Source organism: Myxocyprinus asiaticus, chromosome 40, assembly GCF_019703515.2.
Source record: "Myxocyprinus asiaticus isolate MX2 ecotype Aquarium Trade chromosome 40, UBuf_Myxa_2, whole genome shotgun sequence".
In the NCBI taxonomy this organism is placed as follows: domain Eukaryota; kingdom Metazoa; phylum Chordata; class Actinopteri; order Cypriniformes; family Catostomidae; genus Myxocyprinus; species Myxocyprinus asiaticus.
In genome coordinates, this window is record NC_059383.1 from 16,160,636 (window position 1) to 16,188,132 (window position 27,497).

Below are 27,497 nucleotides of genomic sequence, written 5' to 3' on the forward strand. Positions count from 1 at the left end.
ATTCAATACTATGCTGCAGAGATGAGGTGAAAAAGACTAAACTCACAGTTGTTGCTCTACTGACATGGCCCACATCTCACCCACTCCACACCATCTGTCCTATACCGACAATCATTCAGATTTTAAAGCAATATGCTGCACATGCGTTGAAGTTGCACAAAATGCTTTTCAATCTTCATAGATTTTCCCCACCAGGACCAAGTTTACAAAAAGCAGCTTAATGGAAGACAAGACCACTGTAGTCCTTGAGTAAAAGCCATAGACCTACTGGCATCTGACATTTCAGGCTGAAATGTGATTACAAGGGAAATTCAATTTTAAAGTTTAATTGTGCATTTTTTTTTATGTATTTTTTTTATGTCAAAATAGGTTGATTACCCAAAAAGTGTAAACACTGTGGCTCTGTGGTACTAAACCATCTAAACTGTGTTCTGCCTGTTTGAGCATCCTAACACAGCAACAATAGCTTAACCAATAATGTGAGTTTTGGGCGGGGCTACCTATTTGTCCAACCAATCTAAGATGGGAGGAGTGTTCAGAAAACCTGTTAGTAAATAGTCATTATGTTTAAAATTCCGTTTGGTGATGCTAGAAGCACAGAAATTACACACTTCAGCTTTAAAAGTCAGAAATGGTTAGAGGATATGTCATGCATATGTTCCAGTATTATGCTTACAATACAAATAGTTTCAATAATTAATGCTGGTAACAGTACTCCTACTAAGAAGTCTCCTTAGAAGGGTACGAATTGCTGCCAGAATTGAGAACTTTTATCGGTTATCTATAGCTTTTTTCCTTTGTTCTTAAAACCTAAACAGATGTCCAAGCTCAGAAGTTTTTGCCAGTGATCTTATAGATGCCCCTTCAGATACCATAACCCATAGGATATATGTAAGAATGAGAACCCTCGCACCTTTTTAGAATGCATAATACACAGTAATGTTCCCAAACACAGCAAAAGTAAATTCATACCTCCATGATCAAGGGGAGTGAGAAAAATTACTGAGAAAGCAGACTCTTTCTTTCACTAAATCCCTAACCTTTGTTGCCCAGAGCACTGCGGCCCTGCCTAGTGAAAGGAAGGAATGACTATTTTTGTTCATTATCACTTAAAACCTCTAAACTCCTTGGAAAAGAGAGCGACTTTTACATGAGTTCGTCTCCCATCAGGCCCCAGATCCCATCAAAACAAGAAGATGGATGAAAAGAATGAATGAATGAATAAAACGCACTGCTTGTCTTTAGCCCAAGGCCAAGATTAATATGTCCAATATTATAGACGTTTGGCAGGCAAGCACCAAGACCATCACCTCAGTGGTCCTTTAATCTAAAAAACAAATCTATTGACCATATTTCAAGCCTAGCAGTTCAAAACAGCAACTGCTGTTGGATGGGACTTGCATTTTCTCTTATATTGAATCCTATGCAGGGTCCAAAATTAACTATTATCACACATGCAATTGACAAATGAATTGAGAAAATGTATTGACCATAAATAGTTCATAAAGCCCAAGAAATTGCAATTTTTATTATTTCTTTAAGACACATATTTAAGTTTTGGAGGCTTAATGCCATGAATGTGTTGCCACAAGTGTTGTGTTCTGTAGTTACAGCAACAAAGGGAGAAAAACAAAAATGCTTGGCTTCTTCAGTAGGCCATTTATATTTCATTGGTCTGGTGCTGGTTTAGATAGTGGTTCAGTCTCAACCAGCCTGGACCAGTATGGATGCCTGTAACTCATCTCTAAGCTACTGACGGCTGAATTTCTATTTTATTGAAGCCATCAATCCCCCACAAACCCCTTTTGCACTCACCATTTTCTCTTCTCTCAGGTTATTATTCATCAAATTTAGGCCAATGCTTGCAGGGTTTCCAGAATGTTCTTTTGAGTCATTGCATGAACTCACAAATTTCTGCTAAAAGGACTATGGCTTTTCCACAGGTAATCAATTAATTATTAACACTGGTTTTATATGTTGGATTTTCATCGAATTGATTAAATGAACTGGCCAGCGTGGGAAACCCAGGTTCGGAACCTGTGTTGAAACCAGGAAGTAATCGATTTTGCATAAAAATGCCATCAGTGACGAGTGCTATTCAGAGGTTGCATTTTTTCCTCTAACATTACATTTTGAATCCACTAATGGTTAGGTTTGAGTTCCCTATCTGTCACTCACTCGATGTTGTGTCGATGTAGTGACACTAGGGGTCACTCTTGGGAGCTCCAAACACCTCTGCTTTTTGAAAAAATGCCAGTGGGAATTGGCGAGTGGAATTTGCATGCCACTCCCCCGGACATACGGGTATAAAAGGAGCTGGTATGCAACCATTCATTCAGATTTTCTCTTCGGAGCCGATCGGTTCTTTTCATTGAGCTGAATTCATCCGCTGAGTTCATTCACCTCATCTGCTGGATTTACGCGCATTTCAGCGGCTTCTCCCCCTCTGCACCCGTGGAGTGCAGAGAACACCACTGGGCGCTTCGGCAGAACAACAAAAACAAAGAGTATATTCTAAAAGAGTATATTTTCAAAGAGCGGCACACACAGAACGTCTTTTTAAAGATGCCTTTCCGCTTGTGTGTTATTCCTGGATATGGTCGTTTTCTCTCCGCTTCTGATAGCCAAGATTGCTGTCTTACGTGTCTGGGCGCTGCCCACGCAGAGACTTCGTTCATGGATGGGTCTTGTCCTCATTGCGAGAACATGACCATGGCAACGTTGCGGTCACGGCTGGGCTTCCCCCTTCGGGTGTGGTCAACCAGTCTCAGGCCGACGCGGAGATGACGGACATGCTTTCCCGGCAGCCGCGAGCATCAGGCTAGAGTGGATTCCTCCACTCTCCCCTGAACCCTCGCGGATTGATGATTGGTTCCTGGGCCCAGAGCGCCACTCGCGGCTGCGCCCCGACCTGGTTCCTTTCTTCCCGGAAGTGCATGAGGAGCTGACAAGATCGTGGGGGGCACCTTTTACTACCCAGTCCCGATCTTTCAGCTCCCCGTTCTCACTACCCTCGATGGTGGGGCGGCCAAGGGGTATTCGGTGATCCCCCAGGTGGATAAGGCACTCGTGGTACACTTGTGCCCGCAGAGCACCATCACCTGGCGTGGGCACCCGAAGCTCCCGTCCAGGAACTGTAGGTTTACGTCATCTCTGATGGCTAAGGCCTACGGTGCCGCTGGACAAGCCACCTCTGCCCTGCACGCCATGATTCTCCTGCAGGTACACCATGCCAAGGCCCTAAAAGAGCTGCATGAGGGTAGTTATGACCCGGGATTGGTGCAGGAACTGCGCTTGGCGACCGACCTTGCTCTCTGGGTGACGAAGGTCATGGCGCGGTCTCTCGGGCAGGTGATGTCCACCCTGATGGTCCAGGAACGCCACCTTTGGCTCAACCTTGTTGACATGAGAGAGGCTGACAAGGCACGGTTCCTTGATGCCCCCATCTCCCAGGTTGGCCTGATCGGCGACACCGTCGAGGACTTTGCCCAGCAGTTCTCGCCGGTGAAGCAGCAGACGGAGGCCATTCAACACATCCTGCCCCGGCACGGCTCAAGACCCCGCACCCCGTCTGCTCGTCGCCAAGGGCATCCTCCTGCAGCAACAACACCGGCTCCACCGCAGCCCGCCCCCGTGGCCCGGCCCCGGCGTGAAGCCCACCGCAGGAAGCAGGCACCACCCGTCTCAAGGCCGGCCACCAAGATCCATAGGAAGGCTTCGAAGCGCCCCTGAGACGGGCGACCCAGGGACGAGGAGACCTGCTTCTACGGAGCTGGTAGACAGACCACTCCATCCCCCGGTGCAGGGCCGGGAGGAGAATCTTTTGTTTCAATTTTTGCCGCATTCCCAAGAGGCTGCAGTACCCAAAACTTCAACAAAAGAGTGGTTTCCTTGTTCTCTGGGTCACATGTCAGGTGCGCACGGCCGTTGTCACGACCGCCGTCCACCGTCCCATTTTGGCAGGTTTGGCACTCCAGTGGCGGACCCCCCGCATCTGCGCACCCAGCTGTGGCACAAACACGCCCACACCGGGTTGGTTCCGATGGACTGCGGGGACGATGTTCCTCCTCCCCCCTCCTCGACCAATCTTAAGGTGGGCGTCAGGAGCCAGGTAAGTGCTTCCATGTCTCTGGACTCAGCATGGCCATGGGGTTCGAGCCCTCTCGACATGGCACTCCGCCGTGAGGCACCACCCGCCGGTACATCCGACGTGATTATCCCCTTGGTCCCCCTCGCCCGGAGTTTGGACATGTAGCTCGCGCTTTCCAAACCGTCGCGATGGCTGACCCAGACCATCTGACTCAGCTACGTGATTCAGTTCGCCAGGCACCCGCCCAGGTTTAGCAGCGTCCGCTCGGTGAAGGGCGAGAACGCCGCTACCTTGCATGCGGAGATCACTACCCTTCCACGGAAGAGCCTGTCCCTCCGGCCGAGATGAAAAAGGGGTTTTACTTCACTGTACCGAAGAAACGCTGTGGGTTGCGGCCAATCTTGGACCTGCAAGTACTGAATCGGGCCTTGCACAGACTCCCGTTCAAGATGCTGATGCAAAAACGCATTTTAGCGAGCGTCCGGCATCAAGATTGGTTCACGGCAGTAGACCTGAAGCACACGTTCTTCCACGTCTTGATCTTACCTCGACACAGACCCTTCATGTGGTTTGCTTTCGAGGGCCGGGCATACCCCGTTTAGGGATCAGATGGTGAACCTGCAAGCGCTGCCCCAGGAGGAGGCAGATCCAGCTTTGGCGTTGCTGTGTCTGATGCGTGCTTTACGCATCTATTTGGATCGCACGCAGAGCCTTAGAAGCTCCAAGCAGCTCTTTGTCTGCTTTGGTGGACAATGGAAAGGAAGAGCTGTCTCCAAACAGAGGATCGCCCACTGGGTCGTTGACACCATCATGATGGCATATCACGCCCAGTACGTGCCACCCCCCTGTGGGGTTACGAGCCCATTCTTCTAGGAGTGTAGCAGCCTCATGGGCCCTGACCAGTGGCACCTCTTTGGCAGACATCTGCGGAGCAGCGGGCTGGGCAACACCCAACACATTTGCGAGGTTCTATAAACTCTGGGTTGAGCCGGTTTCGTCCTGTGTGTTGTCAGGTCTGAACAGGTAAGTTCAGGGACAGCTGGCCGGGTGTACCGCTTGCGCATAGCACCTTTCCCCTCCCATGAGGTGAGGACGTGTGCTTTTGACTCCCAGTCATGTTCACAAGTTGTGATCCCTGGATGACTTTACTCCTTAGCCCTGTGGCAGACGAGTTTGTGGAGAAACTCGCTGCCAGCCCAGTATGTGTGCTAATTAGGCCCTGTACTGAGGTAGGTGGTGGTTCCCCGTAGGTGACCCCATGTGATATCTTCCGCTAAATCGTTTCCCTGTCAGTAAACTGCGTCTTCCTTGGGCAGAGGCCCCTCTGCCCTGGTCACCATGTTTGTAAAAACTCCTCCCCCCTCGGGTAGGACCTACCATGGGACTTCTCCACATGACATACTTCCTACAAGACTCAGTAAGACCATGTGACGTATTTCCACTCAATATACCCCCCCCCCCCTTTTTCTCTGGGCGGGGTGTGGTCTCTGCAGTGTCTTCCCCTTGGGAGTGACCCCCCCCCGACGTACACATTTATGGCCCCCAGTCGGTTAACGATTAACAAATTCCACTCTTTTTGGGGAGAAAAAAGAGGAAAAGAGGCCATGGCTGGGCTAGCCTGTCCCTATTTTTTGGGCAGTCGACTTGTTCCCGAAGGACCGTTCAATGCTCATAAGAGTGTTGGGGGAGGTTACGTGACGGCCTGGTGTCACGTAACAACGTCGAGTGAGTGACAGATAGGGAACATCCTGGTTACTTTCGTAGCCTCCATTCCCTGATGGAGGGAACGAGACGTTGTGTCCCTCTTGCCACAACACTGAACTACCCCCTGAAATGGCCGGAACCTTGTCTCGGCTCCTCAGCACAAAACCTGAGCAGGGTGAGTGGTGGTGTAGTGGACTAAAGCACTGAACTGGTAAGTGGAAGGTTGTTGGTTCAATCCCCACAGCCACCACCATTGTGTCCTTGAGCAAGGCACTTAACTCCAGGTTGCTCCAGGGGGATTGTCCCTGTAATCAGGGCACAAAAAGTCGCTTTGGATAAAAGTGTCAGCCAAATGCATAAATGTAAATGTCAAACCTGAATGAGTGGTTGCATACCAGTTCCTTGTATGTCCAGGGGAGTGGCATGCAAATTCCACTCGCCAATTCCCATTGGCCTTTTTTCAAAAAGCAGAGGTGTTTGGGGCTCCCAAGAGTGACCCCTAGTGTCACTACATCAATACAACGTCTCATTCCCTCCATCAGGGAACGGAGGTTACAAAAGTAACCAGGACATTTTGGATTGGGAGGTACAGTTTATCAAATATGCATTGCTCTTCAGTGTATTAAAGCCTGTAAACAGCTGAAAACAACTTGTTTTTGGCGCCCCTCTGTGGACGTAAAACCTGGTAAATGGAGCTCACAGGTGCCCATACGCCCAACAACACTTTCCTCTTTGGTCACTGGGGGCAGTGTTTCCAATTTCAGTCATTCCGATTTCCAATTTTAGCTAAAGAACAGTCACCCTACAGTTTCTGATTTCACTATGAGATCAGTCTGGGCCAGTAACTGGCACTTGGCAAAATGTAAACAAAAGTGTTAATTCTGCAAGCTGGTCCCATGTTTTTTATTAGAAATGCTTTTGTAAGACTGCTTCTCAGAAGAAAGAAAAGATGGATGGCAAGATCAACGAAAGCACAGGAAAAGCAATCAGAGGTAAGAAGGCAATCAGATCTGTGTCATCGAAGTCTCCATATTCAACTAAATTGCCTACTATGGGAGCAATTGATTATGCCAACATAACCACATGGCTTTGTGCAGGGGAATTGTTGAAGGGAAATTACAGTATAGCAGAATAACTCCTCTGTGAGCACCCTGAGTCTCTATAATGATTTCATACAAGTAGCAAATCAAATGTCAAGGCCATGTCCTACTAAATTTGCAACCTGGGAATAGAGCAATGGATACAGACATGAAATTAAAATACAATTGAGCCTGTGCTAAGGCATTTGACAATTTAGTCAAGGAACACTGTGTATTTTAGATAGAGCAGAGAGAACATAGACTTGTCCCCCATAAACAGAACTGGCATACTACATGGGCAACAATGCAATGGATCAAGCTTGCCAATAAACTGACCACAGCTCTCAAAAAAGTAAAGAAAAAAACAAAACCAGAGTTTGCATCTTGCCAGTATAGGCTAACCATTTGTGCTTGAAATAAGGTACTGTGTTGCAATATGCCCTGAAGGCAACACTGCACTTTTTCATGTGTATTTAGTATCATTTAAATTATGCTTATGCTTATAAGGGGGGAATATGTGGATGTGTGTGGTTTAGAGACCGGGAATGTTGGTCAGTAATGAGAGGGATTTCAGTAGTACTATCATGCTGTACACTTTTGCACTGAATGAATGTCTGTGAGTCACACATATGCCTAAAGCCTGTGAAATCTCTCCAGCTTAAATTAGAATTAGTCTGATCTGATTACATCAGCGCGCCTGTGGAGGAATCGAGAGTGTAATACTGTGTTTTATAATCAGTGGGAGACATAGGTCTACATGGAGTCTTGTCCAGACTAAAAACATCCCACTATAGAAACTAGAGGATGGGCATTTTGGTTACTCGAATACTCGTCGAGTACTCAAGAGGCAATGACATGCATATAACTGTGTATATAATAACATGTCTGACAAACGTCTTTGGCTGCTGCGTTGCGTCTTGTTGTTCCAGTGTATTGTCTATTCATTATTATAGGCTGTTATAAAAGTATCTGTTACAAAATGTACAAAAGATTGCATAATCAAAATATAATGCATCATATTTTGTCATTATGTGAAGATTCGCTGCCCAGCTCAGTGAAAGAATGTGCACAACGCACGTCTGTCTGTTCTTCCTTCAGCTTACCGTAGCAATCTTAGTAAGCGTGCAACAGTTTTTTTTAGTGACTGTCTGAACCATCTATATTCAAATCACAGTTGGCTTAACAGGAGACACTATAATCACTGCATTTTTAATATGCATGTTAAGTTGAAGTTCGGTTTTGAAGACACTGCATTCTGTTCCATTTAGCTGCGCTCTGTGTAGCTCGCCTGCTGTATATGCGCTGCTTCAGCGTGTTACGTCCACTGCCACACGCCTGGTGTGTGTGTGTGTGTGTCTCCCCAAGTGTTTGCTCCTGCGGGGAAAGACGCAATGCTCCATTTTGTTGTTGCTGTGATGATTCATGAAGCGTTCTATTCAACTCGGAGAGTCGTAATTTCCATCTTTCAACTGGGGAAAGTGCAACGGAATGACACTTTATTTTGGACTATGTTCTAACTTGGAAACTCGTTCGGAAATCTTCAACTCCCATTTCATTGAGATGGTCAAGGTGTGTCACGCAAACATTTCGGCACCCAGGGCAGGGAGGTTTACAGTCAGTGACAAACATTCACTTTTATTAAATAATATCCATTAACAAGTCAAAGTTCTTATGTTAAATGATAATAAAACGTGTTTAGCAAACGTTTTGCAGAGACAGGTGTTCAAAACACGGTTAATTACACACTCTTTTGATTATCGTAATGATAGCACTGCAGCGTTGTATATCAGTTTACTTGCTATGAGACGCCTCTGACAATCAATGTACCCCTCAAAATCACAAACAAAATAAATCTCAAAATTAAAAATAAGCTCCCTCTTTGACATGTTCGTGTTTAGTTGTCAGGTAATTGTCACTGAATTTCAAATTAATTGAAAAGTCACATCATGCATGATTACCATCGATCATCGTTTTCATGATCGATCATTGCTGCCATGTCCGAGTACCAGAGTACTTGAGTACTCGTGCCCATCCCTAATAGAAACATGGCTATGAACACTGCTCAAGGATATTTACAGATTTCAAATGGAAATTAAGACCAAAATATGCTAAAAATATTTATAATGCACTGCTTTATTAGCCCTCCAAGCAATATGGGCTGAAAAGTCATCGGCATATGTTGTGTTTTGCATGCTGGTCACCAGCATGGGCTGTTGTGTTTTGGATACAGATGTGCAAGTCGACTAGTATTAGATTATAAATCACAGACTCATGGCCAGCTCCAACTCCATTACCAGGAAGACCTATAACCAGCTTGAATAGCAAGACTAACTTGGTCAAGTGGCTTCATCACATAGACCATGCTGGCTGACCAGCTTCACAAGCTCAATTTAATTGGGAAGAGCATGACCATACTGGTCCACCAGCTAGACCAGTAAAACGACCAGAACTAACCAGCATAAACCAGCCTAGAACAGAATAAAATTAATGCTGATTTAAGCTGGTCATTTCAGCAAGAACTCAACACAAAGCTACAGACGTTACATTTTCTCTTTTATTTTAGCCCTCCAACCCCCACATCTAACTCCCCCTGCACTCACCCTTTTGTCTTCTTTCAGGTTATTATTCTTCAGATTTAGGCCAATGCTTGCAGGGTTTCCAGAATGTTCCTTGGAGGCATTGCATTAACTCATATGTTCCCATTAAACGGACATTAAATGGAACTTCCATAGGCAAGCAATTCATTATTAACACTGGTGTGAAATGTTGCAATTTAGAGGCATTGATACATTATAAAATTCCATTTTTAAAACAAATATATTTCATATATAGTTGCCTAGTTGTTTAGACCAGGGGTTGTCTACACCCAGACAATATATATATATATATATAGAGAGAGAGAGAGAGAGAGAGAGAGAGAGAGAGAGAGAGAGGGGGGGGGGGGGGGGGACAATTAAATGTAGAATTTCTGTATGTTTTATGTTATTCCATGGACCCCTGGACCGCCGGTTGAGAACCCTGGTTGTAGACAATAGGTTTCTTTGTCTCTATAAGGCAAAGAGGACAGGAAAGTGACCTTACTTACTAACTGCCATTAAGTTAAGCCAGTTCAAATTTAATTTCATGTCAGTAATTTAATTTCAGTGGGTTGGTGCTCTGTATTGTGCTCACACGTGCTAAGCAGCACAATTTCGGACTATAGACCATAGTATGTTTACAGCTAAAACACCATTACACAAGCACTATTTGCAGATTACACATGACAGCTTATTTGCCAAAGGGAGGAAATTGTTGTAACAATACGATATGTTTGATCTTGTGCACTAACCAGGTTAAGTTTTGAGTTGTTGAGTGCTTAAATTATACCATAATGGGGTGCCATGACAAAATGCCTTTTGAAGCTTTTGCATTAATTTGGCATGAGAGCAAATAACAACTTTTAGCTCATTTGTTAAAATAACTTTAACTGATTTTTAAGAATTTAAAAAAATAATGCTGTTAAAACAGTCCTAAATGTATTCTGCTTGCTGCAAGCAAAGTAAAAGTGCTTTTGTTTGAACATAGTGTAGTAAGGAACTCTGAGTATGCACAGACTTTGTTTTGGTGGTTTTTACCAGAAACCTACTCCACATTCCTAGTTCTTGGTTCTGACCACCTCTGCATTGCTGCAGCTGAATGCTATTATAATCACACAAGCTATGTATAGCTAGAAGAACACATCTAAGTTCAGTGAAATTAATGCTATTGTGTTAAGAATACTGTTTCAATAGGCTAAAAGTCATGATGCAGAACTAGCATTAAAATATAGTATATTATCAAAAAATGCTAAATGATGTCACTATACCATTACTATGCATTACATCATAATAGATGAGTCATTCAATGGGATTAGGGGACCTTCAAGCAGTACCTTAACTCCCTGGACAAAAATGTACACAGGCGAACAAAAGAGAGAGAGAGGAGAGGAAGACAAAAAGAGTTGTGTTTCTGGTTTAAAGTGACAGTTCACCCAAAACAGAAAATTCTGTTATAATTTACTCACCCTTAAGTTGTCCCAAACCAGTCTCAGTCACCATTACATCGGGAAAAAAAGTTGTAATGAAAGTAAATGGTGACTAAGTCTAACAATAATCTCCTTTTGTGTTCCATGGATGAAAAAAAAAAAAAAAAAGTCATACGGTTTTGGAAACAACATGAGGGTGAGTAAATGATGACATAATTATCATTTTTGGGTGAACTACAGTATCCCTTTAAATATGGGTGGTGTAAGACATTATTGTTTACACTCTACGAAGTTGCCTCTCAGCTTGCGACTTTAGGAGGCCTTTCTACTTGAATTAGGGCAAGTCCTTTCATAGATGGGCTACAGGGATCGAGGGGGGTAGCTTTTCAGCATGACAAAACCAAACCCATTTCCCTCTCTTTTCTTTTTTCCCCCTCCAACACTCTACAGGACATCTTCAGAGCTTACACAATGCAAATCAGTCTGAGCCCCCTTTCACAGAATGATTAATATGCATAGACATCCCATCCTTATCAAACACCCGAGAATGGAAAACAACTGGAGAACTGGATTGGGCCGATCGGATTTCAGTCAGTTTGCACACATCAAATTATTAAATTTTGAGTCACAGTGTGAGCAATACAGCATGAAAGCATTAAAAAGTTTTTATCTGAAGAAACATACTAAAATCACAGTTCCTTTCAGCTCTGATCCGACACTTTTGTTTTTATTGGCTCCAGCCTAGGTAAAGCAATACTACTATAAAAGTCTTTCTCTAATGTCTTTACATAAGGACTCTGTATCCCTTTACTGAGAAAAGAGATTCAGAGGATAACCCTTCGCCCACAAAGATAAAATATCTGGTCACTTTTAATGAATCCTTTAACAAGAGTGATAAATTCATTCTTTTATAACACATCATTATTCAGCAGGCACACATTCTTTTGAATGGTTAAGGGTCTGTCATTAATTTATGTTCCATAAAGAAGACATGCCCTTGAATTGAAAACAGATTTATTTAATTGTGGCTCGTCTGTGAAAATTACATCCTGTATACGACAAAAATATTTCATGAAATTAATATCCCTTGTGAAAAACTAATCAAAGTTATTGTGCAAATAATAATGGTGAAACAGAAAGTTGTATTAGAAATGCTTAGACCTTTAATAAATATCAAGTTTAGATTTAAAAAGTGAAGAAAGTCAATACTTTCAGCATTTCAAACTAACAACTTAATTATGCAAACGGCTAAATTGTGTTGCCACCTTGTGGCCTCACTTATCAGTGCAAATAATTCCAGGTGCAGGAGTATGTGCAGTTACAAAAATTGGGCTGCACGTGTTCAGTGCTTGAGCCCTCTGCTGATGACAAAATTTGCGTCATGTGTCCTATATGCAGACGCCCAACGTTTGCGTCTGACCGAAGTATACTTTTGGCCAGGGGTAGTAACTGTTTTGACATGGAGTGCCATTTTTTATTTTCCTGGTCAAGAACTGTGCCTTTGTATATATTGTATAGAAATTATTGCTTATGTCATACATTTTTCAAAATCACACAGAGGGGTAATCACTAGCACGCAAGCAACAGCGAGAGAGGAGCAGGCTATTTTATTTATATGACGTTTTTCCACACCTGCATTCTGATCTACATTTTGATGTAATCATTCCTCATGATCACGCAGTGTTTTCATCAGCTGAATTGGAGGCTAAACACTATTAAAGTGTGATGAGACTCGCACTGTGTGTGCAAGCCATTCACGCATTACAAGCCAATCAACTATTTAGCCCTTTTCGGTGAATCACACCTGCAAAATTCTAAAATGGCCAGGAGACCAAGGGAACCAGAGCAGACCAGGCGGACGGCCATGAGACCAGGGATACCAGAGCAGGTCAGGTGGACAGCCAGGAGTCCCAGGAGACCACAGCAGATCAGGTGGATGATCAGGAGACCCAGAAGACCAGAGCGGATCAGGTGGTCGGCCATGAGACCAAGGGGACCAGAGCAGATCAGGCAGATGGCCAGGAGATCCAGAAGACCAGAACAGATCAGGTGGATGGCCAGGATACCCAGAAGACCAGAGCGGATCTGGCAGATGGCCATGAGACCAAGGGGACCAAAGCAGATCAGGCGGTTGGCCAGGAGACCCAGGAGGCCATCTCAGGGTAGCAACTGGATCAGAAGGCCTGGTTGATGACCACAGAGCTGAAACAGGGTCAGGAGGCCTGGGTGGTGACCCCAGACTAGAGACTGGAGCCATGGATGTCTCTGAGGGCGGAGCCGTGGTAGGCGTAGCTGTAGGAGGCTCGAGGGGCAAAGCCATGGAAGGCTGAGCCGTGGAAGGTGGAGCCGTAGGAGGCTCGAGGGGCGAAGCCATGAAAGGCAGAGCTGTGGCAGGCTCAAAGGGTGAAGCCGTGGAAGGTGGAGCCATGGGAGGCTCAAGGAGCGGAGCCGTGGAAGGTGGAGCCATGGCAGGCTCGAGGGGCAAAGCCGTAGAAGGCGGAGCCATGGCAGGCTCGAGGGGCGAAGCCATAGAATGCGGAGCCGTGGCAGGCTCGAGGGGCGAAGCCGTAGAAGGCGGAGCCATGGTAGGCTCAAGGGGCAAAGCCGTAGAAGGCGGAGCCGTGGTAGGCTCGAGACTAAGAGTCCAGGATGACTGGGAAATGACCTCAGCTGTCGCGAACATGAGTCTCGGGAGTGACCTCTGTGTTCGTGGGCATGGATAGAGACTCGGGAATGACCTCTGTGGTCGTGGGCATGGACAGACACTCAGGAATGACCTCTGTGATCGTGATCATGGGCAGAGACTTGGAAACGACCTCTGTGGTTGTGAACATAGGCTGAGACTTGGAGATGACCTCTGTGGTCATGAACATGGGCAGAGACTTGGAAACGGAAGCCTTTCTCCTCCTCCTCCTCTGGGAGGCCGAAGTTGGCGGTGCAGGTTCTGGGATGGATGAGGCTGGCAACGCAGGCTCTGAGACGGATGCGGCTGGCAACGCTGGCTCTAGGACGGACGAAGCTTCCAGCTCGTTGGCCGTGGCAGGCGTGGCCGTCGGCTCGTTGGCCGTGGCAGGCAAGGGCACTGACAATTTGTGGGAAAGGTTTTTCGTGGCCCTACGCACTGATATCAGTGGCGGATAACTCAACTTGGAGACAAGGGCCGTGAAGTACCTCAAGACCGGGGTTGCGGAAGGCAAGGTTATGACATGGTGTGGAACCAACTCAGACTTGACTGAAACATAGTGTGGAGCAGACTCAAACTTGACTGGGACATGGAGTGGAGTAGGCTGAGGCATTGCTGTGACATGGCTTGGAGCAGGCTGAGGCATGGCTGTTACATGGCATGGAGCAGGCTGAAGCGTGGCTGTGATTTGGCATGGAGCAGATGCAGGCTTGGAGCAGGCTGAGGCATTGCTGAGACATGGCATGGAGCAGGCTGAGGCATGGCTGTGACATGGCATGGAGCAGGCTGAGGCGTGGCTGTGACATGGCATGGAGCAGGCTCAGGCTTGGCTGTGACATGGCATGGAGCATTACCTTGATGAAGAGAAAGTAGCTGATCTCCGGTGTTTTTGCCTCCTACTGGATGTTCAAACACAGCACGAAATCATTGGAGGAAGTAACTGAACGAAGGGAATGTTGTTCTGTCGCCGTTCCACACCGCTGTAATCCAGTCTAACGCCTTCCCAGTAAGCAGCGAACAAACAAGGGAAATGCGGCTCTCATCAGTGGGGTATAGTGTGGGTTGTTGATTAAAACCGAGAACATTGGAGAAGAAATCCCTTACATTTAGCTGGTGACCCACTGAATTTCTCAGGAAAGGCAAGGCGTGGGTTAGTGGTGAATATGCTAGGTGAGGCCGGGTAAGCCGCTGGATTAGATGAAGAGGCTGAAGGGTTTGGTGTTGGTAAACGGAGGCTTTGCAAAATCTTAACAAGCTCCTCTGTTAACAATGTCAGCCGGTCAAGCTGTTGGTGGTGTACGGCCAATACATCCGCTTGCGCTGAGACCTTGGTGGTGAGTTGCAGAAAAGCCGCTGGATCGGTTTGTGGCGAAGTCTTCTGTAATGATGAGTCAGCAGCGTTGAGATCCATATGCAGCTTTTAATAACAATAAATGTAGTAATACAGACAGGCAGGGGTCAGTCACCAGCAACAGTAATATCCAAGGTAATCCAGAGAGGTAGACAATAAACAGGCAAGAGGTCAGGGCAGGCGGCACACAATTACAGGTTATATCCAGGTAAAAAAGGCAGTAATAGTAGGCAGGCAGCAACAGGTCAAATCAGGGTGAACAGTCCAGGATCATACACAGGTAATGCAATAAACAACAAGAATGCTCAGAAATGTCAGCCACAGCAAAACAAGACTTAGCAATGAGAGAGAGGGAGAGTGAGACTTAAATAGCTGAGTAGATTGGAAACAGGTGAACAGGTAATCATTGCTAGGTATGGGGATTATGGGACATGGAGTCCAGAGAGTTTAAGTCAATACTCGGGTGATGGAGCCCTCTGGTGGTGAGAGGGAGGAACTACAGAGGCGGGATTCATGACAATGGAACTGTTGAGGAGAGACTGTTAGAATACGTGCTTCAGAGGAAAATTTATGAGTGCTCCACAGGATGCTGGATCTGCTGAAGTTAGGTGTGGTTGGTTTATTACATCTGTTTAAACAAGATATGTGCATTTTTGCAGACGAAATATGATATTAGTTTTATTGATATTTGCCTTTTTATTATTAGACAAGACAGTTAAAAGTGACAGGGAACTGTTGAGGAGCGAGAGGGAGAATGAAACAGGCGAGCACTTTAACATTATGAGCTCAAACGCATCTGCCTCTGATATGTGGACCGTTTAAATGAGACGAGAATTTAGCACACCGAACCATGACTGGCCCTTTACATGTCTCAATCGCTTCACATGCAAGCAGGCAATTCTCAGCGCCCTCAAGAAACAAATCGGCCAAAGGGGAAAATGTATCGGCCGATGCCGATAATTAAAAAATTCTGAATATCATACGATTTATCAGCCTCGGATATATATCGGTTGACCACTACTCTAAAGCACCACAAACCCACATCTAGGCCTATAATACAAAACAATAGTACTAGAAAGGTTCTGTTCAGATTGGTCATAGTATTTGAAAGAAACTGAGGTTTTAAAATAAGACATTAGATTTATATTTCTCTTCCAAAACAGATACAATTTATTTGTCCAGTTAATTCACCTTCAGTTCACTTGGACCCAATGAATTAGAGATTTGATTTTTGGCCCACAATCGCACTGATGATCCAGTTGCACATATAGGCCTATGTTTTGCAGTGTAACTGTAACTGAGCCAAAACACAGAGAGCCAAGTAATTTTACTCTCTCCCAGTATTTTCATAGGAGCTTTGAACTTGCCACTGCAGGAAAAATTCCAGATGTTCGCCATCTTGCAATTGTTTATTTATTTTCCTTCAACTGCTAACCAATCTTATACTTTGCCCTCTTTTTGAGGTCAGGGACACATATAATATTTAAAACCCACTAAACTTTTTTTATTTCTCTTTAAAGTTCTTCAGAGGTTGACTTTTAAGGCTTCCTATTTGGCTCTGTTCTGTACTTTTAATACGGCCTGAAGAAATCCAGTTAGTATGATGGAGGAGAAATATAGCAGTAGATATCTGTATTGAGCACATACTTAGCGCACAAACAGCAAGACTGTCCTTGCTGCGGACTGTAGCGTGATGACGTAGTCGATTTCCATGATGTACTGGATGTTTTTAATGTGCACGCCCACAGATACATATTATATTAGATTCTCTTTACAATATTGTGATATTTAGCATTGTCAGTACGGCATATAGCCTATACGCAATTTTGTTTGACATGTTATATTAGTCTAGTGGCTAACTAAAAGTTAGTAGTTTAACTTCTGCCGGTAGACATCTGTGTCTGTATAAGCTTTAATGTTTAAATTCATCCATATAATAAATGTTATTTTCTCTCTGGCAGAATCAAAGTTTGGTGTTTATTTTAAAGACTGGATATATATGCATTTTTGTATTTTATCACCATGAAACTGCTTTACTTGTGCTGTATCATAATCAGCCATTGCAGGATACATACAATTATTTTTATTCTTCTCAATTAAGTTATATTTTATAACAATATACTGTATGTATTGTCCATAATCCACATAACTTTGTTTTGCAAATAAAAATCTACAAGCCTACACATTTTTATTTGTCCACTATGTTTTGCTGTCCAAAACATAAGGTTTAGACTGAGACTAAACATATTTATCTGTAACTGTATAATTATTCTTTTGTCATAAAGAGAAACTTTGTTTCATAGATGTGAAGTAGCAGTCATCAGCGTGTAATAATCATTAATGTATGAATCAAATAAAGGCTATATATTTATCTGTCCCTCTGTGATATATGTCACAGAGTATAACACATTGTTACACTAAAATAATATTTTAATCCCAAATCAAATTAAAGAAGAAATAGGACTGTATATGTTCTCGAAACAGAATCAAACAAACAAAAACATAATAGTCATCATCCATACCAAACAAATTCACTCCAAATACTCAGCAACCTTTCATATTCTTTAGAAGACTAAAATCCCAGATGCTAAAAGTTATTAGTATGCTATAATATACTACTAATATATAGTATATAGAAAATACATTTAAGAAAATACAATCATTATAAACATCCAGTATATCATGGCTCTGAACATTTTATATCCATTAAAACATGGACTTAATCCACTTCGTAATGGATGTTCGTGACGTAGTAGATGAAATCCACTAAGTCATTGCACGTCAGTCTGCAGCGAGGACCTCTTGCTAACAGTTACATGTCAACATCAACAACACATCAACGGTTTACTGCAGTATACTGTATGCCTCTGAACTACAGAAATGACTTCTGTACAGAAACTAAAGAAGAGAGAATGTTAAGGACTGGAGGAGAACGAAAGAGAAAGACGGAGACAGAGCGAGATTTACAGATACAGGTGTTTTTTTTACCATTACACATCAACAACATTTTTTAAACCCCCATGTACGATTAAACAGAATAACTGCCAATATTATTTAAAAAACAGAAGACAATCATTAATCAATTCATAAAAGAAGTATACCAATCTTTAAATAGGATACGGGTTCAGACAGAGAGAGAGAGAGAGCGAGAGAGAGAGAGAGAGAAGTGGGTGACAGAATATAATTTATTCCCGCCCAAGCCTCAAACTCTGATTGGTTGGGAATTATCATCCATGCATTTGAATCATCTGCCGAATAGTCATATAAAATATTTCATAATGTTCAAGAGTTTCATTTAACAACATTCTATATTTATACACTCACAAACTGAATTATTATGGTATGTTGCATTAAAGTCATTTAATCGTTCTCATTTGCTATGCGTGGGGCTAGCCCTTCATCCTCTATGTTAATCAACGGAGATCTGGAGAACATCAATCGCATGTGCATTCAATGATCATATTTATGTCAAGCTGTTGACATGAGCATCGGAAGTTACCGGGTGCTGAGTAGACCTGCGTAGTGAACTTCACTGGTAAGTTTTAAAAGCTATTTTTTTTCTAATATGCTGCTGATTGGATTAGTTAAAGTGCACCGTTCATCATTTCAATTAATTGTATGCCTTTGCGTTGAGGTGCTGTGTTGTTGGTGCATTAGTTTATATTAGATTACATGAAGTATGTTTCCATCCAAGGATTTTTTGCGGAAAAAGTTTTAGCGAATCAAAATAAAGTTGATGGAAACACAAATTAGCGCTAAAGTTTCACGTGTTGACATATTATTTTTCCGTTTAACTCTGGTACATAAACTCTATGTCGATACTTCAAATGTCGCGAAAAACTGGTTTGGAAACACTTTTTGTCGAGAAAATTGCCATTAACTCAGAAATGTAGTGTTACATGACAGAGTTTACCCCAATCGTTAGCCTGTGTTAATCATGACGACGGTAGACATCTTTGAAAGCCAATTTATTGTACGTGATTATGGATTGATCTTAACGGCATATAGATCCGATGCTGCAAACGTGACACTTCCAGGAGTGCCAACACAAACATCTCATATCATGCACATGGACAATTGCATGGAGAACAAATGAATGGCCACTCTTTGCGATTAATTTAATCATGGTAGACATCCGTTTATTTATTAAAGTTGATTTTACACAACATTTAAAATAATAGACGGCAGTCACGGTGTAATTAACTGGCCATGGAGACAGTGTTAGGATCCATGTGCAGGAAGTTTATTAGAGAACACAAGCAAACAATCCAAATCGGCAGGCAGATAGACGTAGTCGGTAAGCAGGCGGTTAAATCCAATATACCAAACAATCAGTCCAATCAGGCAAACAAAACAAAGGGTTATCCAAAAAGCAGTAAATCCAGTAAAACAGGCAATGGTCATAACATGAGAACAAACAGTAAAGGCAATGGAAAAACACTTGGTAAGGCAGGGTAAACTGGCAATACTTCGCAAAGAAACAATGGAGGTGAATGGCTATTTATACATGGTGAAAACAGGAAATGAGCAGAGAAGAAATGGGAGATGATCAGTATTCGGGAGAGGGCTCTCTCTGGTGGTTGGTAAGAGGGGTAACAACCTCGGATGTTACACACGGAATTAGCCCACAATACAAAAAACATTTCATTTCTGTGCACAAAGATGTTTTAAATTAAAAATAAATACACAATACTAGGAGAAAAACATCAGTGTGCTTTTTTGGAACACTAACATATAGCCCAATTCTATAAAATTATTGTTTAGCTTTTGAAAAAATGCCGGACGAAAAAATATATATTTTTAGACCGACATATGCCTTTTCTTTGCACAAACTTACATTAGATTTACCTTGTTCTGTAGACAAAAAAAAGTCGGCTGAATGACATTCTCAGAATGTTCTGCACTTTTTTCAAGACTATAAACTATCAGAACTATTTGTCCAATGCTGAGTTCCCTTTCAGAAAACTAGCTTTTGAACATTTTAAAATGTTTAAATCTAACCCTCTTTACCTTTGATCGCATTTGCTGAGCTTCTTCAGAAAATGTAAATTGCATTATGACACTAAAATTAATTTTAGATGACAATCAAGTTCAGTTGGTCGTTAAAAGTTGCTGGACAAATATGTGGGATATAATGCAGTTGTGATGGCAACGCTTTAGATTAGATGATTGTTCAAAATAGCCTATTGAATATCAGGAATGCATCATATGTAAACCCTGATATTACACCGCATCATTTTTCTTTAATCGCTGTGAACACATATACACATCGATGGATAGTCCTTTAACTAAGACCTAAAGTTTCCTCCACTACTTGGTGCAGGTTGCCAGAACAGGGCCATGACGATTCGCTTTCGGGTCAGAACCGGTGGCAATCTGTGATAGGCGCAACATCAGGACCGATATTACAGTCCTATCAGAAGGGCAACTGTTCCCTTTGATTGCAATTCCTCATCATCTGATTGCTTTTATTTGTGAATTAAAATGACAGTTAGCTGGTTAATTTCAATGAATTGTCTCAATACTCTCCCAATTTTACCAAAACTTCGGAAGAAAAAAATTAGGGACATCTGGGATGCGAATTAGCAATAAACACACATTTCTGAATGGAAACGGCTTAAGGGCAGACTTCTTTTGCGATAAACCAAAACTTATGCAACAAAGTGTTTTTTTAGGCATGACGTCATTACGCACACCATTTTTATCGATAAAAAGCCATTTGAGTGGAAACAGGCAGAAGACAAAATTTGTTTTACACATTTTCACTTTGTCGATAACAAAATAGCATGAAAAGTGGATGGAAAATAGGCTAATGACTGCTAAATATTGGTAGTCTGTCGTTTTGATTAGTTTTGTTTTGCTGTTCTTTAACGTTAGTGAGATAATATGCACACCCTTTGACGATTTGCCTGTTTGTGGTTTACTTTCACGTTTACTTGAGCTGTTTGACGTGGATGTAGATTAAATCATTAGGGATGTTTGTGTGGCATCATGTTCAGAGGTTGCACTAGAAAAAAAGTCTTTATTCGTCACTCTCTGTAAAATTTCTGTCATGATCTATTTTTATCAGTCATACTTGTTTTCATTTTATAAGTACTAGGGCATTGAGGGGCGAAGCATCTATTATAATGGCACATACATGATGGTAGATAGGATTTTTTGATAGATCTTTTTGACTCCCCTTGTTTGAATTCAGTGAAACCAATGAGTTCTACACTGTAAAAAATTCCTGTTAAATTTACGGTAAAAAACTGGCAGCTGTGGTTGCCTGAAATTCACCGTAAAAAACACAATAACCACGTTTCAAGCTTTACGGGATGTAATTTTGATGCCTGTATATATTACGGTGCATTACCGTTGCTTATATTATTATATAATAAACTTGATATATTAACCTTCTGAAACTGAAAAAATCTGCTTTTCACTTTATAATGTATTGTTAATCACCATAGTAATTACAAAAGGGCACATGATGATATGAAGTTCATCAACAGAGACCCTTCCTGGAGCAATGACCAAGAGACAGTGCTCAGTGTCACTCACACAAACAATAAACACCATCAGGGTAACACATGTGAAATTTAAATAATGCAGTAAACATTAACTAAACTACATTAAATATAAAACAGAACACCCCAATGTACATGACTGATATTAAAAATAAGAAGAAACATAACTATTCCCATAAAATATAATGAAATACTGTATGATGGGTCACGCAGGGAATTCTGGGAACAACCGATTACTGTGTTTTACCATAATTTTAAAATAATTTACCGCAAAAAGTGGTACTTTCTTGTTAAACATAATATACATTTTTACTGTTAATTATACAGAAAATCATACTTTTTACATAAAAAAAATATTTTTACAACATTTTACTGTAAAACTACATGTATTGTCTTTTTAAATATATTACCATTTTTTACCGCATATTTTAAGGTAACTACCCATTAACCAGTTAACGTTTTTTTACTGTAGCATTTTTACAGTCTTTTACCATTAAAATTATAAAAAATTTTGCAGTGTAGTGTGAAACTTCTACCTGTCAATCAACCGCTGCGCTAAAACGAGGTTTTTAAACTTTGCCGGTTAAAGCGCATACACACATGCACAAGTTCACAGAACTTCATAGTCCCTGATGTGAATGCAAAGTGTAACGTGAAGCACATCTGTGAAGCTCAGTTAACACAGTTACCCCACTAAAATAACGGACAATTCTGCTCTAAATGTGTTGTTTACGCTTATATTAAGTGCATGCATAATTGGCTGAAATAATGCATTGTTTTTTGTGTTTTCTTTTTGTTATGATGCAGTTTGCGCCTTATTATCATGCATTAACACATTGAAGCAAATTTGTAAATTTGGCTTGCGGGTGTTGCAACATGAAGCATTTACATGTTTCCATTTATCATGGTATAGATATTGGGGGGGGTGGGGTCATAGATTGCTGGTGTTATTTGGATTAGGGTTTCTCATAAACTCACAGCGGTTACTGGTATTCAAAGGCAGGTTTCAGTCACTGTCCTTGCACCTACAGTATTGCATTTCCTCAAGCACAGCAATGATGAACATAATACAAATGAACAAATTAATTTACAATGAATAGATTTATTTAAATATTAATTAAGAAGAGATAACATTATTTAATTGGGTCAATTATAAACTAATTTTCTAGTTTATTGATTTGTTATACAAAATAATTCATGATTCATTAACCATTGATACATTTAATCTGTTCAAAGAGTTGAAGGGTGTGTCATTTGCACTGCTACTTACTGTAAATTTAAGATAATAAACCCTTCACCAGTGTTGGGTAATGTTACTTTTAAAAGTAACTCTTTATAATATTGTGTTATTCCTTAAAAAAAGTAACTTAATTCATTAAAAAGTTACTTTTTATGGAAAGTAAAGTGCTACGTTACTTTTGATTATGGGGGTTCTCACCCCCATCCCCCCTGGAATCTACGCCCCTGCACTGAAGTAATGATTGATGTATGCAGTTATGAAATCAGATAGCCTCTACTCAGAATCTAAACACAAAAGAGATGCATAATACCATGTGTAAATTCTGATGGTGCCAGTTATTACAGTTAATAACATCTAATACACATATTAATACCAGGGAATAAACAGGGCACATGCACAGCGGGAATGTGAGGGACAAAGAGTTAAGTCAAAACTGATGCACTAGGTTAAAATATTTTTCTTGTTTCTTTTTTTATCTGTCAAAATGACAGGAATTATTCGTCAATGTTTCAAAGATCGGTCATATAATTGATTGTTAAGTGATTGTTTGTGTCCCACACTAAATAATCACCCTGAGACGCCACTGGTCATGTTTAGGAACAGTCTAAGCATTCATAACTTTAATCTTTAACGTCAAAGGAATAAACTCATTAAATGCTAAAGCAAAGATTCAGAGATGTTGCCCAGCCACTCAACACTTGCACGCGCTGTCCACGCGACGTGCGTTTCAGCAGCACCACTGCTCTATCATCCAGAATAAATGGGTAGCCTGTATACTGATGAAAACAAAACACACCATGGTCATCGGGCATAAAAAAAATCAGACAATAAAGTTCGGCGGCTTACTGTGGCGGCGTAGTTGGTGATATATTTACACAACGCACCAGATGGTTACTTTGTCTCTCTCAAGACTCTCCAAGGAGCGAATGCGCAGGCAGTTTCACGTCCACAACCATGCACAAACAAACACAATTTCTGATAGATGCAATTTCGGATGGGTTTAAATAGCCTACATTCAATTTGCATCGTGCACTCATAAAAGTAAAAATATTATTAAACTGAGGTGTGAGACTGAAAGTAATGTCCCACTGAAATTAGATTAAAACCTCGCGCCAGTCTGACAACAAAACAAAACTACCTCAATTCATCGCATCCTCATCTTATGTGCCCTATACTGTTATTGCTCCTCTTTCCTATGCTGGGGATGCAACGCACCAGGACAGCAGGGGGGGGGGGGGGGAAATAGGGATGCAAGATACACTCTAACAAATTAAAACGGTTACAAATGCATCTTCAAAACAAATATCGAAATATTCCCATCTTACCTGAGTAACCAAAGAGAAGCAATGTCCAAATGAGATTCCTTATTTGAAGCATTGCAATCGCTTCCAAAGGTATTCTCCGTGTAGAATAGGCTGAGGGAGTTGGGCAGACGAATTTAATTCTTTTCTAAATGACTACGATGCTTTGTCCCTGTTTTCAGGATGCTGTGATATCAATATGAATTGGTCCTTCGTTGACAGAGAATGCGCTCCTAGCAGCACGGCGAGTGAATGACTAGCCGCAGCACATACAACATGAATTAATCCGCCCAGCGCAAACGAATTCACGAATCACGTCTCACTCGAGGTGGCACTGGATAAACTAGTGCGCACGCTTTCCTCAATGCAAAATCACAAACAGCAGATGGTGCGCTCGGAATATCGCGTCATAGAGTGCTGGTGTTATTCGGATTAGGGTTTCTCATAAACTCACAGTGGTTGTTGGTATTCAAAGGCGGGTTTTGATGCCTCGCGACTCAAGCGGATGTACGTTGTTTCACAGCACTGTTTATTTCAGTCACTGTCCTTTCACCTAGAGTATTGCATTTCCTCAAGCACAGCAGTGATGAACATAATACAAATGAACAAATGAATTTACAATGAATAGATTTATTTAAAGATTAATTAAGAAGAGATAACGTTATTTAATTGGGTCAATTATAAAATAATTTTCTAGTTTATTGATTTGTTATACAAAATAATTCATGATTCATTACTCAGTGATACATTTAATCTGTTAAAAACTGAGTTGAAGGGTGAGTGTCATTTGCACTGCTACTTACTGTAAATTTAAGATAATAAACCCCTCACCAATATTGGGTAATGTTACTTTTAAAAGTAACTCTTTAGAATATTGTGTTACTCCTTAAAAAAGTAAGTTAATTCGTTAAAAAGTTACTTTTTATGGAAAGTAAAGCGCTACGTTACTTTTGCGTTATTTTTGCCACTCTCTCTTCTGCTATGCATACCATGCAAATAACCCATGCATTGCAAACAAGAGACATTACAGGTCATGCTAGCTACTGTACAACACTCTTGTCAAAACAACATACTAACAAACAGATATTTAGAAAGTCTAAAATCAGTAGGTCGTCATGTCATATTTATAATAAAGACTCAATAACAGGAATATGCATGATTTGTTTTTCCATCTACATGGCAACCAGCATGAATAATTAAGAATAACCACTGTCTTACCAAATGCAACAAAGTTCAACATATAAACCTGCATCATATATGTCATCATGTGCTGTGCCCATGGACAATGCCAGAGTCAACTTGAGAAGTCAGGATAAAATTCAGTGGGGAATGCCAACCTAACATGTTCAAGGAATAAGTCTAATGAATAAAATAAAAATGTTCACTTAAGTCATCTCAGAGCAAACTTGTTTTGAGTTGATCCACGGTGCGTACTGCGGACAGCCTACTGCAAACGCGCGTGTTGATACAACTTGAATGGAATAGTTTTTAATGCTACCAAAATGTTGTAAAAACGGTATGTTTCACAAATCACATTACTTGTTTATTATAAAACAAAAATTTTGAATATTTTAAGAAACTAAGACATTTTCTCTGTGTACACAATCGATGTGGAACGTTGCTCGGTGCCACTAATCCAGAGTCAGCTTTTTTTATCCCATTCTCCTAGTCACGGGGATCTGTAACACGGAGCAGTTCGGCTGCATAAGTCAGTGAATTGAGCGAGTATTTCACCTTTTATATCATACCGTGGCCAGTGGAAGACTAGTCTTATAATCCCTCTGCCTAAACATGTTTACTGATTTTTTAATGCAGTGTGTATTTACACATGAATCAATCGCATTTCACCCAACCGAATGTTAAGTGTTAAATGCTTCAACACAGAGCAGTTCTGATGCAAACTGATCCTAGAGAAGTAGTTATGGTCAGCTTTAAAACAAAGCAATTCAGATGCGCAAAAAGTCAGCGATCATTCCACATTGTATGTAACCATTGCTGTAAGTGATGCAGTAAAGATAGTCTGCAGTTTGAAATTCAGACTTCGATTGTCTATAAATCTGCTATGCACTGTTATAGACATGTAAATATTGTTGCATGTGATTCTTCATGATTTGTGAATTCAGATGATATCATCCTCTGTTCTGCAATCTGTTATTTAAATTTTATGACTCTTCATTTTCTAATCCAAATAGCTCCAAAAGTTGAACACCTAGAAGACTGAAACCACTCTCATCTTGACCAGTCTGATTTGTGAACTTTTTCACAGCAGTTTGTTTTCCCGTCAACCCTTTTTAATTCCATGAGTCGTGAATGTGAAAAATAAGCGGCCTTCACTTTTAGTAAACATGCAATCTGGGTTCATGCAAATTCCCTTTTTTAGATAGAGCATGATTTGTGAAAACTTTCACAATCACATTTGGTCGCGTTTGCATCTTACTGCTCTACCCCCATTGCCTTGTGTAATAATTACAATATAGGCTGTGTCAATGGATAAAGGTCCAAGCCATCAGAGAAATCAGTTTATAATTCTAAAAACTGACAACATAGACGGGTCATAGTCAGCTTAAAAAGACCTTCATGATTTGTGAATTTTTTCACAGATCAGTTTTTGTCAACAGTTTACCTGAAAAATCAGTGCTACAGTCTTTGAGAGGTCACATTCTGCAAACACATGATAATTATAATAGAAAAACACTAGTTTCACACAAAACTGGATTTGTGAAAACTTTCACAGATTGAATTTACTCAGTTTCGTGGCATCATACATATTGGCATTGTAAAATATGAATAATATAAGCCATAAAACCAATAAACTTCTTATAAATCTACAAAAAGACCATCTAAACGGGTCACACTAGGCTTAATTAGACCATCCTGATTTGTGAATTATTTCACATTACAGATTTTGCCTCTTAACCCCTGTTTGAGTTCTTGAGTTGTCAGTTTCCCTGAAAAATCAGTGTTATAAACATTGAGAGGTCACATTCTTGAAACACATGATAATAATGATGGAAAACACTCTTTTCTAACAAAACTGGATTTGTGAAAACTTTCACAGGTTGATTTGACTCAGTTTGATTGTTTCGTGCATATTGGCATTGTGAAAAGTTAAGGATGTAAGCCAAAAAAGTATTAAAAGACCTAAAACTCTAAAAACTGAGCACATAGACGGGTTATAGTAGGCTTTAATTGACCTTCATGATTTGTGACTTTTTTTCACAGATCAGTTTTTGTCATTTGACCCATTTTTTGAGTTCTTGGGTCAACAGTTTTCCTGAAAAATCAGTGCCAAAAAAAAAAAAAAAAGAAAAGAAAAGAACTGTTACAGAAGTGATGTCAGCTCATATACACAACCTTTTTTCACAAGAGGCAAAATGATAATGAAAACCGAACCTTCAAAGAAAATACACAGGAAAATGTGCTTTTATTTTCTATTATTTTCTGTAGTACTCATAAAAAGATTATGTGAATTGTCATTGAACTTGCCATGTATATAACCTGACAGTGATTGGTTCTACATCGTTCTCAATCTTGAAC

General features: G+C 41.3%; 1 protein-coding gene across 10 annotated transcripts in view; it reads right to left on the reverse strand.

The window, feature by feature from the left end:
- LOC127431364 (neural cell adhesion molecule 1-like) overlaps nucleotides 1-24,291 on the reverse strand; it is a 310,957-nt gene extending 286,666 nt beyond the window's left edge. For 2 of the 10 annotated variants that reach the window (XM_051681784.1, XM_051681782.1), the window contains exon 1: nucleotides 23,985-24,291. In XM_051681784.1, the coding sequence (XP_051537744.1) occupies nucleotides 23,985-24,036 (52 nt within the window). In that variant the 5' untranslated portion in view covers nucleotides 24,037-24,291. The remainder of the gene's footprint in view (nucleotides 1-23,984) is intronic. The other 8 variants (XM_051681785.1, XM_051681783.1, XM_051681786.1 and 5 more) reach the window with 6 other exon arrangements.
- Nucleotides 24,292-27,497: the final 3,206 nt, after the last annotated feature.